The sequence below is a fragment of the Solanum dulcamara genome, chromosome 10 (genome assembly GCF_947179165.1).
Source record: "Solanum dulcamara chromosome 10, daSolDulc1.2, whole genome shotgun sequence".
Taxonomy (NCBI): domain Eukaryota; kingdom Viridiplantae; phylum Streptophyta; class Magnoliopsida; order Solanales; family Solanaceae; genus Solanum; species Solanum dulcamara.
This window is the reverse complement of record NC_077246.1, coordinates 738,957-754,083: the sequence shown is the minus strand read 5'-3', so window position 1 is coordinate 754,083 and position 15,127 is coordinate 738,957. Positions and strand designations below refer to the sequence as shown.

General features: G+C 34.8%; 3 protein-coding genes across 3 annotated transcripts; all 3 read right to left on the bottom strand.

Moving 5' to 3' along the window:
- Positions 1 to 88: 88 nt before the first annotated feature.
- On the bottom strand, positions 89 to 787 carry LOC129870181 (receptor-like protein 9DC3). Its single transcript, XM_055944836.1, has one exon. The coding sequence runs from the start codon at positions 782 to 784 to the stop codon at positions 89 to 91; it is 696 nt and encodes a 231-aa protein (XP_055800811.1). The 5' UTR covers positions 785 to 787.
- On the bottom strand, positions 785 to 3,256 carry LOC129870937 (receptor-like protein 6). The gene is made up of 2 exons (XM_055945808.1): positions 3,154 to 3,256; positions 785 to 2,958 (listed from the first exon to the last, which is right to left on the bottom strand). The coding sequence occupies exons 1-2, from the start codon at positions 3,254 to 3,256 to the stop codon at positions 785 to 787; spliced, it is 2,277 nt and encodes a 758-aa protein (XP_055801783.1).
- A 2,588-nt stretch (positions 3,257 to 5,844) lies between these two features.
- On the bottom strand, positions 5,845 to 8,709 carry LOC129870936 (receptor-like protein 7). Its single transcript, XM_055945807.1, has one exon. The coding sequence runs from the start codon at positions 8,707 to 8,709 to the stop codon at positions 5,845 to 5,847; it is 2,865 nt and encodes a 954-aa protein (XP_055801782.1).
- Between the last annotated feature and the right edge of the window lie 6,418 nt (positions 8,710 to 15,127).

The window sequence follows — 15,127 nt, the reverse complement described above, 5'->3', positions numbered from 1 at the left end:
TAACACATACAATTAGATTCCTATCAAAGATATACAAAAACAAAATTAAAGAGAGAAAAACAGAAAAGTTCACTCTTGCAATCTTCCATTAAGTCCGTCGTCTCTGAGCTCTCTTGTTTGGCCTTCTCATTTTCTTAGGAAAAATACCTTCAAAAAAGTCCACATACCATTTTGGCTTTAGATATTTAAACATGAGGCTCCACCCAACAGTTCCAACAACGAGTCCGAAACTGTAGCCTATGACTACTGATTCCCACGTAAATCCACTAAAGAAATATGACTCGTCTTCATCTTCTTCAGACTCCAATGGTTGAGGAACATGCGATGGATCACTTGTTCCACATTGCTTTGATAAAGGGAGACCACATAAATCAAGGTTGCCTCCATATGAGTCATTTCCAAATGTGTTGAATTGTGGACCTTGAGGAATTGGTCCGACGAGATGATTTTCAGAGAGGTTTAAGAACGCCAGAAAGTTCATTCTTGTCAATTCCTGTGGAATCTTTCCAGTGAGCCGGTTCCAAGAGAGATCTAAAGCTTCAAGCATATTCAATTGCCCCAACTCCATTGGAATATTACCTATGAGATTGTTATGGGATAAATTGAGTAGCCAAAGTGAGCTGAGATCCTTTAGTGTTTTCGGAATGACACCTTCAAAATGGTTGCTTGAGAGATCTATGGATGTCATAATTGTGTTGATTCTTTCTAGATCCCTAGGCTGGCCTTTGATCACCAACCTCACTGAATCCTCATATATTGAATTTCCATTCAAATATTCACTCATCTATTTGCTCTCACCTTTGTCTCCGTCATCTAATTTGATCATCGCTTTGAAGTTTGGAAAAACTTCTGCAGGCAGTGAGCCGCTGAACTCATTATGAGAGAGATCTAAAATCCGCAACCTGGGAAAATAAAACTTCTTCCTAGTACTTATAGGTCCATGGAACTTATTTGAATTTAATATAAGTACCTGCAACTCTTGAAGACTTCCTAGCCAAGCTGGAAATGTACCATTTATAACATTGTTTCCCACATCGAAGATTTCTAAGGAATCACAGTTGAGCAATGACATCGGGACAGGTCCTTCAAGTAGATTACCATTCAAGGAAATGGTTCTCAATGAAGTGATCTGCGCACATAATGGTGGAAGACTCCCTGTGAATTTATTCCTTCTTAAGTCCAGCACCGTTAGACTAGCCATGCTTCCCAAGCAAATTGGAATCGACTTACTGAAGTTGTTGCGTGATAAATCTAGAAATTCAATCTTTTTCATGTTACAAATGGATGAAGGTAGTGGACCCTGAAGGGAGTTAAATTTAAGATCAAGATACTCTAGATTATGGAGATGAAATTGTGGTAGGTGGCCTGTTAATGAATTATATGAAAGGTTCAGAAACTGCAACGAGTCCCACCTCATGCCGCTAAACCAGTTAGGGATTTGACCACGAATCGTATTTTTAGAAATATCCAAAACCGAAAGTGTCTTTACATTTCTCAAGAAATGTGGAAAATCCTTCAGTTCACAACATGATAACTGCAAAACTTGTAGGCGAGGAAAGGTTATATTTATTCCCGCATCACTGGTGATGTTATTTGTTGAAAGGTCAAGGGTAGAAAGGTTTGTGAGATTGGCAAGTGATTGAGGAAAAGAACCACTGAGTTGATTATTGCTTAAATATAGGTCTTCTAATGTTGGGTTTGTTTTGAGCTCATCGGGCAGTCCACTAAATTGATTATGTTTGAGCCACAACGAAGATACCAAAGGGAGGTTAAACACCCAAGACGGTATGGTACCATTCAGTGAGTTGTAAGGTAATTCCAGTCTGGTTAGGTTTCGAAGCATGCTTGCATTGCTAGGAAGTGGGCCAGATAGTGAATTATTCGACAAGCTTAAGTCTTGAAGATGTGTCAAGTTTAAAATTGATGAAGAAAACGAACCGATGAAGCTGTTGTCATAGAGATATAAATGACGTAGCTCTTGGAGGTTAGAGAAAATGTCGGGAATTTCACCTGAAAAGGAGTTGGATGCAAGATCTAAAATTGTGAGCTGCTTCAATTTAGAGATTGTGGAAGGAATGTGGCCAGTGAAATGATTATAATATAGATCCAACTCCCTAATTTGTGTTAGATTGCCAATGGAATCAGGAATGGAACCCGAGAATTGACATTCATGGAGGTTCAAGATATTCAAGAGACTCAAGGTGCCAATCGAATCAGGCAGCTCACCGGAGATGCCTGTGTATGAAATATCCAACTCCATTAACAGAGTGTTTCTCCAAGGGAACTTTGGTAAAACTCCTTTGAGAAGAAAGTTAACACTCAATTTGAGATTTTCCAAGTTTGGCAGAAGGAAAAGGCTCTCTGGGAGAACACCTCGCAGATTAGTGAATTGAAGATCCACATACCTTAAGGAGGAAGACATATTCATAGGTATCGGAGATGAGATGTTGACATAAGAGAGAGAAAGTACCTCCAGATTTGTCAAGTTCTGAAGCATTGTTTCAAATGTTCTCTCATCAAAATGTATTCCAGCCCCACTAGAATCAATAGAAAGATCAAGTGAAACCAAATTGGAAAGGTATGAAATTTCTGTTGGGATTTTAGAGTATAAGAAAGACTCAGAAAGGTTGAGATGCCTCAAATTCCTCAAACGGCCAATGCCATTTGGGATTGGAGATGGATAAATGTAATTGTAAGCAAGGTTTAGTGTGCGAAGATGATGAAGTTGGAAGAGGCTGCTGTTGGGATGAATACTGCCATCAAGCTGACTACAACTAAGTTCCAGACCGATAACATGACCGTTTAACATGTCACAAGTGACCCCATCCCAAGTGCAGCAATCCTTACTCTCATTCCAAGAGTTTGTTTTTGGGAAAGAAGATCTACCACACCTTAGACTATAGTAATCATCGGCGGATATAATTTCAAAGTGTTGCTTAAACTGAAGCAAAGCAGAAGCTTCAATGGGAGAGCAAAGATGATGTTCAAAGGAAGAAGAAGAAAAACATCGACTTATTAGCAACACAAAACAGAGAAATAAATAAAAGAAAAAGAGACACCCCATCTTTCTTTTTTTCTATTCACCAAATAACAAGATGTTCTCTTCTTACAAATCAATCATCAATATATACATATTATTGTTGAAGATTGCACCATCTGTAACACATGCTGCAGAAAAGCCAGTGTGTTCATAAACGAGATGTAACTTTGAACAAATTTTCGAGATAGTGATGGATTTACGCGTATCTTCTGTCATTTTCCATCAAATTTCTAAACACTAATCAATATTCTATGGTCCCGCGAGAAAATAGAAATGTGAACTTGACACAAATATCTCCTACATAAAATTTTCCTATCCGCATATGCAAAGAATCATCTTTTCTGACTTAAAGATTGAAGTTGACCCATGTGGTAACACATAACAAAAAATGGTACTATCTTATACTTGTTCACAACAACTCAATCATAATAACTCAGTTTCAAATTAAGTCAAAACTTCCATAACTTTACCTTTATTTTAGAGAAAACTAAGAAACCAATTTAAAGGTGTTTTGAAAACCTTTATTTAAAACCAGACTAGGATAAGAGTTCAAATAATTTTTTGAGGAAAAGATTAAGCACCTCAAAAAAATCCGCAAAAGTGGTTACTGGCGAATCAAAATATTTTGGTTAACAATGTAATTTAAAGGAGTCCGTATAAATTTAATATTATTGTGAAAAAATAGAACAAAATTGATTCTTCATTTATCTATTCTTTTTATTTCGATAGATAAAACAATTAGAATGCTTAAATGTCAAAAGAATTTTACTAAGAAGATACAGAAGAAATAATATTGACTTGGGCCTACCTGCAAATTTTCAGCCCAATCCCTTATTTTGGGGGATTAGGTTTGCTGGTCTTCAAGCCTAAACTTTGGCCCAAAAAACTCTCTCTCTATATAACGAAAGAAGAAATCTTTAATAGGGAAAATTAAGCTCATTCCCCATAAAAGTAAAATATTTACAGACAAATATTCCTTTACAATTCATATCCCCTAAAGCATGAGATTCGCGACCAAGATACCGTCGCAGTATCATATACTAACATGGTATCATTGAGGCTGCTTCATTCCTTAATGATATCATTACAGTATATCTATATACTGTTATGGTATCATTGATATCTACTTCAATCCTTCAGCTACATCTCCATGAAACCATATACTCAGATAGTATCATTAAGGACCATTTCATATAATCATTAAAGATCGTTTCATATAAATGTTGAATGATACCATCATAATATATATATATATATATATATATATATATATATATATATATATACTGTGATAGTATCAAAAAGATTTTTCTAAGTCATTCGATATTACATGAATGATACTACCACATTATATTCATATATTATCATGATATTGAAAATGCTTAATGAGACACTTTTAAAATCCTCAATGATACCATAAGAATATATTGATACCTTATCAAGATCATATAGGATTGAGCTCTTTTTTTTAAGAAACAAAAATAAAACAATTAAGAGAAAATTATTAAAAACTCAATCTTATTTATTAAACTAATTAGTAAATATATTCTTTGTGATACTCCGTCGGTATATTGATACCATATCGGTATCATATAAGACTGAGTTTAATCCTCTGTGATACTCCATCGGTATATGATACTCTGTCGGTATCATGTAAGGTGGGCGCTGACGTCAGCTCGTGAATTTAAAAATAATTAAAGGGGGTACAGGAGTAACTAATTTGGCCGAATGGGTACTGGAAGGAATTATTTTGGGGTGGGGGTATAGGGTGGTAAATAGTTTGTTTAAAAAGTCCATTTCAAAGAGAATTGTTTTTTATTGTAAAGATATGACACTGAAGTCTAACTCAATACAAAAACTAGCTCGTAAGGAAAGTATTGCTCAAGTCCATATAAGGAGACCACCGGTTTCGTTGAGTTGTTTAAGTTAATAATACCATGTGGAATTTTGAAATCACTGAACCAACTATGAAAGATTTTCTCATTTCACCAGAGAGACGACTGACTTAAAGAATGCATCATCCAACAACTAGAAGATTCTATAGAGATTATAATTCTTCATCCTAAGATTATATCCACTTTGAAGAATGACGTATTTGGCAAGCCTAACATTAGAGTCCGAGTGAAGAAGGGCAACTTCATTTTTGATCCTGGTTGACTGAAGTTTTAGCTTTTGTATAGCTCGAAGTTCTTTGTTTTAGAACTTCCTTTTTTGTAAGCTCAAACGATGAGGAGCAACCTCCGATTTCTCTTGTCTTCGCCTTAGAAGGAGTACATTGTGGTTTCTCGAATCATTGTCGGTGTTGTTAGAACAGCTTTCTCAATAGTATTACATTATTGGAAGCTTATTACCTGATCCAATAATATAAGCATTTTCGGCGAATGTGTAAGTCCACAGCTGTAGCCTATCACCACTGATTCCTAGGTAAATCCACTTAAAAAATATGACTCATCTTCTTCCAAGAGAGATCTAATGTTTTGAGCATATTCAGTTTCCCCAGTTCCGTTGGAATATCTCCTCTGAGATTGTTGCTGGATAAATGAGTAGCCAAAGTGAGCTAAGATCCCAACACTGTTTTTTCATGATAATCAATTGCAGTTGTTACTTTCCTGCTAAAACATTTGACATAAATGTATTTGTTTAGGTGGGTCATTCTGCTAATTACTCAGTATCACTTGGAAATAAACTCAAACAGAGAAAAAAACATTAATGCTGCATACACTTGTATTGCTATATATCAAGCATATACAAACAATAAAAGGAAATGCTTTCAATCTTCCATTATGTCCTTCGTCGTCTGTGCTTTATCTTCTTTGGCTTGTCATTTTCTTGGGAAAAATGCCTTCAATAAATTCCTCAAACCATTTTGGCTTACGATATTTAAACATGAGACTCCACATGACAGTTCCAACAACGAGTCCAAAACTATAGCCTATGACTACTGATTCCCACGTAAATCCACTAAAGAAATATGACTCGTCTTCATCTTCTTCTTCCTCCTCCAATGGTTGAGTAACATGAGATGGATTACTTGTTCCACATTGCTTTGATAAAGGAGGACCACATAAATCAAGGTTTCCACCATACGAGTCATTTTCAAATGTGTTGAATTGTGAACCTTGAGGAATGCGTCCAACAAGGAGATTTTGAGAGAGGTTTAAGAATGCCAGAAAGTTCATTCTTGTCAATTCCTGTGGAATCTTTCCAGTGAGCCGATTCCAAGAGAGATCTAACGCTTCAAGCATATTCAATTTCACCAGTTCCATTGGAATATCTCCTTTGAGATTGTTATGGGATAAATTGAGTAGCCAAAGTGAGTTGAGATCCTTTAGTGTTTTCGGAATGACACCTTCAAAATGGTTGCTTGAGAGATCTATCGTTGTCATAATTGTGGTGATTTTTTCTAGCTGAATTTCCTGGCCTTTGATCACCAACCTCACTGAAACCTCATACATTACGTTACTAAATCCATTGTAAGACTGTGGTTCCATATATTGGATTTGACCTTTGTCTCTGTCATCTATTTCGATCATTCCTTTGAAGTTTTCAAAAACTTCTGCAGGCAGTGAGCCACTGAACTCATTATGAGAGAGATCGAAAATCCGCAACCTGGGGAAGCCAAACTTCAGCCTACTACTTATAGGTCCATGGAACTTGTTCGACTTTAATATAAGGACCTGCAGCTCTTGAAGAGTTCCGAGCCAAGCTGGAAACGTGTCTTTTATAGCATTGTTCCCCACATCAAGGACTTCAAGACCATCACACTTGAGCAACGACGTCGGGACAGTTCCTTCAAAACGATTACCATTCAAAACAATGTTTCTCAATGAATTACTCTGCGCACAAAATGATGGAAGACTCCCAGTGAAATTATTTCTTCGTAAGTCTAGCACAGATAGCCCAACCATGCTGCCCAAGCACTGTTGAACAGAGCCACTGAAGTAGTTGTGGGATAAATCCAGAAGGCTAAGGTTGCTCATGTTACAAAAAAATGAAGGTAGTGGCCCCTCAAGGAAGTTAAATTTAAGATCAAGAGACTCTAGACTATAATAATGAAATTGTTGTAGGTGGCCTGTTAATGAGTTATGTGAAAGGTTTAGGTGCAACAAGGAGTCCCACCTCATGCCGCTAAACCAGTTAGGAATTTGACCACGAATCTTATTGTTAGAAATATCCAATACCGCAAGTGCCTTTAAATTTCTCAAAAAGTGTGGAAAATCCTTCAATTCACAAGATGATAACTGCAAAACTTCTAGGCTAGGCAAAGTGATTTGTATTCCCGCGTTGAGGGTGATGTTATTTGATGAAAGGTCAAGGGTAGTAAGGTTTGTGAGATTTACAGGTGATTGAGGAAAAGAACCAGTTAACCGATTATGATGGAGCGAAACTTTAGATAGCAAAGGGAGGCTAAACACCCAAGATGGTATGGTACCATTCAGTGAGTTGTAAGACAAATCCAGCTCGGTTAGCTTTTGAAGCATGCTTGCATTGCTAGGCAGTGGTCCAGATAGGGAATTACTCGACAAGTCTAAGCTTTCAAGTTGTGTCAAGCTTAATATTGGAGAAGGGAACGGACCGATGAAGCTACAATTAGAAAGACTTAAATAACGTAGTTCTCGGAGGTTAGATAAAACATTGGGAATTTCGCCTCCTCCAAGGGAGTTAGATGAAAGAGCTAAAACTGTGAGATGCTTCAAGTTAGAGATTGTGGAAGGAATATGGCCAGTGAAATGATTATTACCAAAATTCAAATACCTAATTTGTGTAAGATTGCCAATGGAATCAGGAATGCGACCAGAGAATTGACATCCATAGAGGTACAAGCGAGTCAAGGAACTCAAGTTGCCAATTGAATCGGGCAGCTCACCGGAGATTCCTGTGTAAGAAATATCGAACTCTAACAGAGTGTTGCTCGGGTGGATCTTTGGTAAAACTCCTTTGAGAAGATAGTTATTACTCAAATATAGCGTTTCCAAGTTTGGCAGAAGGAAAAAGCTCTCGGTAAGAACACCTTCCAAATTGGTTACCCTAAGATCCAGGTACCTTAAGGAGGAAGACAAATTCATAGGTATCGGAGATGAGATGTTGACACCAAAGAGCGAAACTACCTCCAGATTTGTCAAGTTCTGAAGTACTGTTTCAAATGTTCTCGGATCAAATTGTAATCCATACACATAAGAAGTAATAGAAAGATCAAGTGAAATCAAATTGGAAAGGTATGAGATTTCTGTTGGGATTTTTCCTTGAAAGTAAGCATCAGAAAGGTTGAGATGCCTCAAATTCGTCAACCGGCTAATGTCATTTGGGATTGTTGAAGGATAAAAGTAATTCTTAGCAAGGTTTAGTGTCTGAAGATGATGAAGTTGGATGAGGCTGCTGTTGGGATAAATAGTTCCATTTAGCAGACTACAACTAAGGTCCAACCCGATAACATGACCGGTTAACATGTCACAAGTAACTCCGTCCCAAGTACAGCAATCCTTACTCTCATTCCATGAGACTGTTTTTGGGAAAGAAGTATCACATGGGGAGAAATCCAATATATTAAAGGATTGCTTAAACTGAAGCAAAGCAGAAACTTCACTGGGAGAGCAAAGAGAAGAAAAACATGGACTTATTAGCAACACAAAACACAAGAGTGAATAAACGAAAAAGAGAGGAGGCCACATTTTTTAATAACATAATGTTCTGTTCTTACAAAATCCATGCATATTTATTTTTATTTGAACTTCTGTTGTAAGTCAAATTTGTACAACTCTCCATCAACATCTCTTCTTCTGTTTTCCCACAATGCTTTTCAATGAGAGAAATTATTGCATCAAAAAGTCAATTGAGAAAAAATAATAAATGAAAAATATTTAAAAGTTTTCAAACTACATCAAGAGTTTTCACATTAAGTTAATGAGGGAACTCCATCAATATTTCTGCCTAGTTGTAGTAGAAAAAACTTAGTGGGGCCAAAGTTGATATTTGGTCCCTATACTATTGACTTGATTGATGACAACTTGATGTTATTAGGACCACACATGTGACAACTTGATGATATTCTATTCCAATATTTAATAATCTGACATCAAATAGTTTTTTTAAAAAAATCATTTAATTGGAACGACTGGTTTGCGCCTTATTCTTTAGGTTTAATTTGTCACTGAAATACAATGTCTTTAGGAATTCAATTTACATCTTAACAAACGGTTTTTTGCAGGTGAAACAGAGTAATAACAGCAACAACAACAATATATCCAGTGTAATCACATAAGTGAAGTTTGGGGAGGGTGGTGTGTTTTCACCATGAAACACGTAGTAAATTTATTTTGTTTTTCATCTACCAATATGGAACGCTGTTTGCTCATTTAACAGAACAAAATGCAGAAAGAGGTGACTTCCTCCTAGAAACTAGACAGGAAGCAAATGTTTTTCCACATATTTTCTTCTAAACATTTGAGAATAGCCTCCATATCTCCAAGTCATTAACGGGTGGCTCATTATGCTTAAATAACACATATAAGTTGCTAGCAAAACATATACAAACAACAAACAGAAAATTAAGAAGAGAAAAACACAAACTTAAACAGAAAAGTTCAGTTGGACAGCAAACTAAAATACATGCTAAAGCATGATATTCAAGGGATAATTCCAACATTCTTGGCATAAATCATAGTACATAAACGTGTCTTTTTACTTATTATACAAAAACAAATGGCTCTTTCAATCTTCAATTAAATCCGCTGTCTCAGCCTTCTCTTCTTTGACCTTCTCATTTTCTATGGGAAAATGCCTTCAAAAATTCGACAAACCATTTTGGCTTACGATAATTAAAAATGAGGTTCCACACAACAGTTCCAACAACTAGTCCAAAACTGTAGCCTATGATCCCACGTAAATCCACTTCAAAAAATATGACTCATCTTCATCTTCTTCAGACTCTAATGGCGGAGGAGCATGTGATGGATCACTCGTTCCACATTGCTTTGATAAAGGAGGACCACATAAATCAAGGTTGCCGCCATACGAGTCATTTTCAAATGTGTTGAATTGTGGACAGTGCGGAATTGGTCCAACAAGATGATTCTAAGAGAGGTTTAAGAACGCCAGAAAGTTCATTCATGTCAATTCCTGTGGAATCTTTCCAGTGAGTCGATTCCAAGAGATATCTAAAGCTTCAAGCCTATTCAATTGCCCCAGTTCCATTGGAATATCACCTCTGAAATTATTACGGGATAAATTGAGTAGATTTTTTCTAGCTCAATATGGAAAATCAAGTTACCAAGACTTAATGAGCTTTTAGAAGCTGCAAAAAGAAGCCCAACCCACCTATGAGGCCTATGAAAATGGCCCAAAAATAATTGATGTGAAAAAACATAAGTACCCCTTTAGTCCTGAATTTGAGTCAGATTTTCAATTACACACCAGATCTTTGAAAGGGTCTTATTGTCCTTTGAACTTTTTCAAGTCGTAATAAGGTTAACTGTCATAATTAATAGCTAATTAATTAAGGTGTACATAAACATACTCGATATCATTACCTTTGCAAAAGTCTTATTATCCCCTAAACTTTTCAAAATGATAAACACGTATCAGTCAGAATAATTAAGATGCGTATAAACTCATTCGAATATCACTTTTTGGTAAAAGATAAATAAAAAATCTAAGTCATATAGACATTTAAAAGGAATCTAGTGCTCTCAAATATACAAGTTGCATGATGCCTTGTGATATTTTCTTCAATTGGGAAATCCAATAATTTTCTTAAGTCATTGACAACAAAATTTTAGTTGTTCACTCTTCAAATTGCGATATATTGTTGCAATTCATAAATTCATTTTATTTGACATTCTTACTTAGCATAAGAGTCTTAAGTCAGGCAAAATACAGAAGATATATATATAAGTAAGCAAATTTTATATCTTAGTAACGTGTTTTTAAGTCATGCGGGTGTAGGCTTAGAGCAGATAATATATCATTAGTGGGCTGGGTCGTTACATTTCCAATGCTAATTACATCTAGCATTTACTATATTTGATGTATCAAAACTACTTTGCAATTATTCACTTTTTGATGTGATACATAGTTAGCCTTAAAACTTATTAGCAAAATTCCATTTAGACGATACTCAAAACTATTATTTGTTTCCTTAATTGAGCACGTGAACACATGATAAAGTCATCCAATTAGATACTTTCGATTTAAATTTTGAAAAAATTTACGCATGTTCTCGAGAGGTTATTAGGTAATTAAGTTAACGACATAAAATATTTCGTCCCATTTAATTTTACACATCAACATTAATTAGAAAACGTTGGACTATTACAATTTATATTCCCATACCATAAAATCTTTATTTTTAAAAAAAATCACATTTTTATTACAAAAAAATGATGAAGATCAGTGAATCTGGTCTTGCAAATGTCCTAATTCAACTACCCCATCTGACCAGATCACATATGCCTGGTCTTTTTCCTATCTACATTTTGTTATACAAGAACCAAACGGAACGAAAGGACATTATATTATATTATTATTATCTTCAGAATATTTTAAATAAATGCTTGGTAATATTAAAATGAGCTTAATTATGAGTATTTTAATACTATATAATTAAATTAACTATTTGTATTAAACAAATGTAAAACCGTGTGGCTTTAATATCTGATTACTTAAGTCTTACTCTTTTATCACTAAAAAAACCATAATTTTATTAAGAATTTCTAAGCAAAAACTATAGCTGGAATTATTAATCTACATGGTAACGGAGAGATTTTCGAGGGTCAGTGGTACACGATTTAAAAGTTAGTGGACCATGGACGCTCTCCGTCCCTTAGTTCTTTTTCATTTAAATATCATATTTTTTATTTATCCGGCAAAGCTCGTGGAATACGTTTGGCCAGGAAATTATATTGTATATAATATATTAAAATTATTATTTTTAAGAAAAAATTATATAATTCACATACTTCACTATCATATTTACTATTATTACACATATATACTTTCAAAATACTATGTATCTTACTACTAATTAAGAGTTTCCTACCATATATTGAAGAAGATATACTTAAATACGTTTATTTTTTCTCCAGATAACTAAAATAGGGAGAGATGGGGTGGGAGGCAAGCGAGATTCATATGTATCCCAGATGCATATGAATAAAACTAGGTACACACTAAGTAAATGTATTTGTATGTATCTGACATGATTTGCATGAATTTGAGATATCAGATACATGCGAGAATGGCGAGCGAGATGAGAGAGAGGGGTGGGAGGTAAACGAGATTTGTTATGTATCCAGATACATGCTAAGTCACTTGGATACAATATATCTAGAATAAATTACATTTAATTTTGACTCCATGTATCTGGAGATATAGATATCGTAGCTAAATGTATCTGGGTGGATAAAAATATGGTAGACGAATTTCCATTTATTTTCCATTGCTTGGGAATTAATTAAAATGTCTCTTTAGCATATTATTATATAGTTAAAATACCATCCAACCCAGTTTTTGTCTTCTTCATTTAATTTTGAATTAATTAGTGTGTTAACTAGTTGATGCTGAACTGGCATTGTTTGGTTTTAAAAAGTATTAAAATCTCCAATTTGGCAAATCATTCTAATTACATGCAAATGACTTGGTATTCAATGCACTACTCCCACTACTTAGATTTTATTTTATTTTGTCATATATCTCCATAGATTTAGGGAATAATTTTTTTTTCTAATATAAAATACATGCACCTCTTTCTACTTTTTCCGTTCTCATTCCCTCTATAATCAAAAAAGATTCTGGAGAGCCAGCGGGCCCATAGTTTGAAATTCAATAAATAATAGGGTCGACCTTCTATCTTTTTAATATTATGTAATATTTTTTCGGAAAAATTACTTAAATACATAATTTATTTTATTATATTTTTAAAATTTTTTTATTATTTGAAAAAAATTACAACATCGCTACTCTCTCCTATTTTTGGATACATCACTCTTACACGATGTATCGAGACGCGATGCATCAGGACATGTGTGTCTTGTATCAACAAAGATAATGTATTAGAACACGATGTATCGGGACAGGTGTATCTTATATCAACAAAGGTAATGTATCGGGACACGATGTATCGGCCGTTGACTGATGTATCCAAAATCAAAACGCGATATATCGGGACATTAAGTAATATATTCAAAATCGGGACATTGAGTGATGAATCCGAAACCAGAACACGATGTATTAAAACTTTGAGTGATTTATCCGAAATTCTTAAATTTTAAGAAATTTTTGTAATTTGAAAAAGAATAGAGATAAAATGTAATTAGCTCTTAATATTATAGAATTTGTGTAAAACTATCTATTTTTTTCTTAATGTGTTTTATATTTCGCTAAGTTTACACGAAATACAAGAAATTATAAATTCTTAAAAGACAATCTTCCTTTAATGTGATTTTAAATCTCTCTATATACCTTAACACTTCAATTGATCTTTGATACTTTTCATGATTTCATAAATTATAGTATAAAGAAAATTTTATACTATCAGGTCACTTAGCCGTTTATACAATAATTGTTCATAATAAATAGAATTAATTACTTCAAAAGTAAGGTAGAGAATTATATTTGTCGCGTCAAATTAAATTACGCATAGCTTAAAAAATTGTGCACTCTATCAATGTATATAAATTAAGTATATGTAGTAAAAATTAAAACAAAAGAAATTAAAGTTGATGATGTAACAAGTTATATATATATATATATATATATATATATGTATATCACCAGTGGCGGATCCACCTTATGTCGAGGGGAGTTCGGATTTCGGCGGAAAATTATACTATTTATATATGGTTAAAATAATATTTTATGTATATAAAGTAGATGTCGAACCCCCTTCGACTAGCTCGTGTGTCTAGTTATTTAGATTTTAAACCCCCTTATTTAAAATTTTGAGTCCGCCAGTGTATATCACAATCAAAATTCATCAGGATAATAATCATTAGGTAAGCAGTCTCTATATGCATTAGGTTTCCCAATATTATACATATGCATGCACATAGACATAAAAAAAAATTAAAAAGTTTAATTACGTGAAGTACTAGCTAGTCTTGTAGTAACTAATTGGTAGCAATAGCATCATGCATGGTGGCCCACATATTTTGTACAAATTTGAACCCAACAAAAGTTTCTGCATATACTACTATTGTTTGGTTTAAATAAAGGAAATTTTATGCGAATTGACAATCATTATTAGTGAATTATTCAATATAGTTATAGTTTTACATATTTGTGAATTGACTGAAAATTGTTATTATATAAATTTAGGGACTCATATATAAGACAGCGGAGAGATCGACGAGGATGTCACACACCGTATTGGGGCAGGATGGATGAAATGGAGGCTTGCCTCCGGTGTGTTATGTGACAAGAAGGTGCCACCACAACTTAAGGGCAAGTTCTACAAAGTGGTCGTTAGACCAGCTATGTTATATGGGGCAGAGTGTTGGCCAGTTAAGGTCTCCCACATGCAAAAGATGAAGGTTGCCGAGATGAGAATGTTGAGATGGATGTGTGGGCATACCAGGAGTGACAGGATTAGAAATGAGGCTATTCGAGAAAAGGTAGGAGTGGCCTCGGTAGAAGACAAGATGCGGGAAACGCGACTGAGATGGTTTGGACATGTGAAGAGGAGAGTCCCAGAGGCACCAGTGCGGAGATGTGAGAGGCTGGCCATGGATGGTTTCAGAAGAGGTAGGGGTAGGCCGAAGAAATATTGGGGAGAGGTGATCAGACAGGACATGACGTATTTACGACTTACCGAGGACATGACCCTGGATAGGAGGGTGTGGAGGACACACATTAGGGTAGAGGGCTAGGACATATTGGTTTTATTCTCCCTTATTCGTAGGCGTATTAACGCACTATGATTTCTGGTACTCTGCTGTATGTTATTTATGGTATTTATGTTATTATCCAATAATAATATGTACTGTTTTTTGTGCTTTGATTATACTATTGTTTGGACGGTTTTCGTTATCTACTTATTTACTCTAATATTCTTGTCTGACCTTGTTCTATGTTTTTATTGAGCCGAGGGTCTTT

Coding starts and splice junctions, on each gene's coding strand:
- LOC129870181 (XM_055944836.1), bottom strand. CDS start 784: ATGAGTGAATATTTGAATGGAAATTCAATATATGAGGATTCAGTGAGG.
- LOC129870937 (XM_055945808.1), bottom strand. CDS start 3,256: ATGACAGAAGATACGCGTAAATCCATCACTATCTCGAAAATTTGTTCA. Junction 2,959..3,153: donor TGCAGCATGTGTTACAGATG/GTGCAATCTTCA, acceptor CTCCCATTGAAG/CTTCTGCTTTGCTTCAGTTT.
- LOC129870936 (XM_055945807.1), bottom strand. CDS start 8,709: ATGTGGCCTCCTCTCTTTTTCGTTTATTCACTCTTGTGTTTTGTGTTG.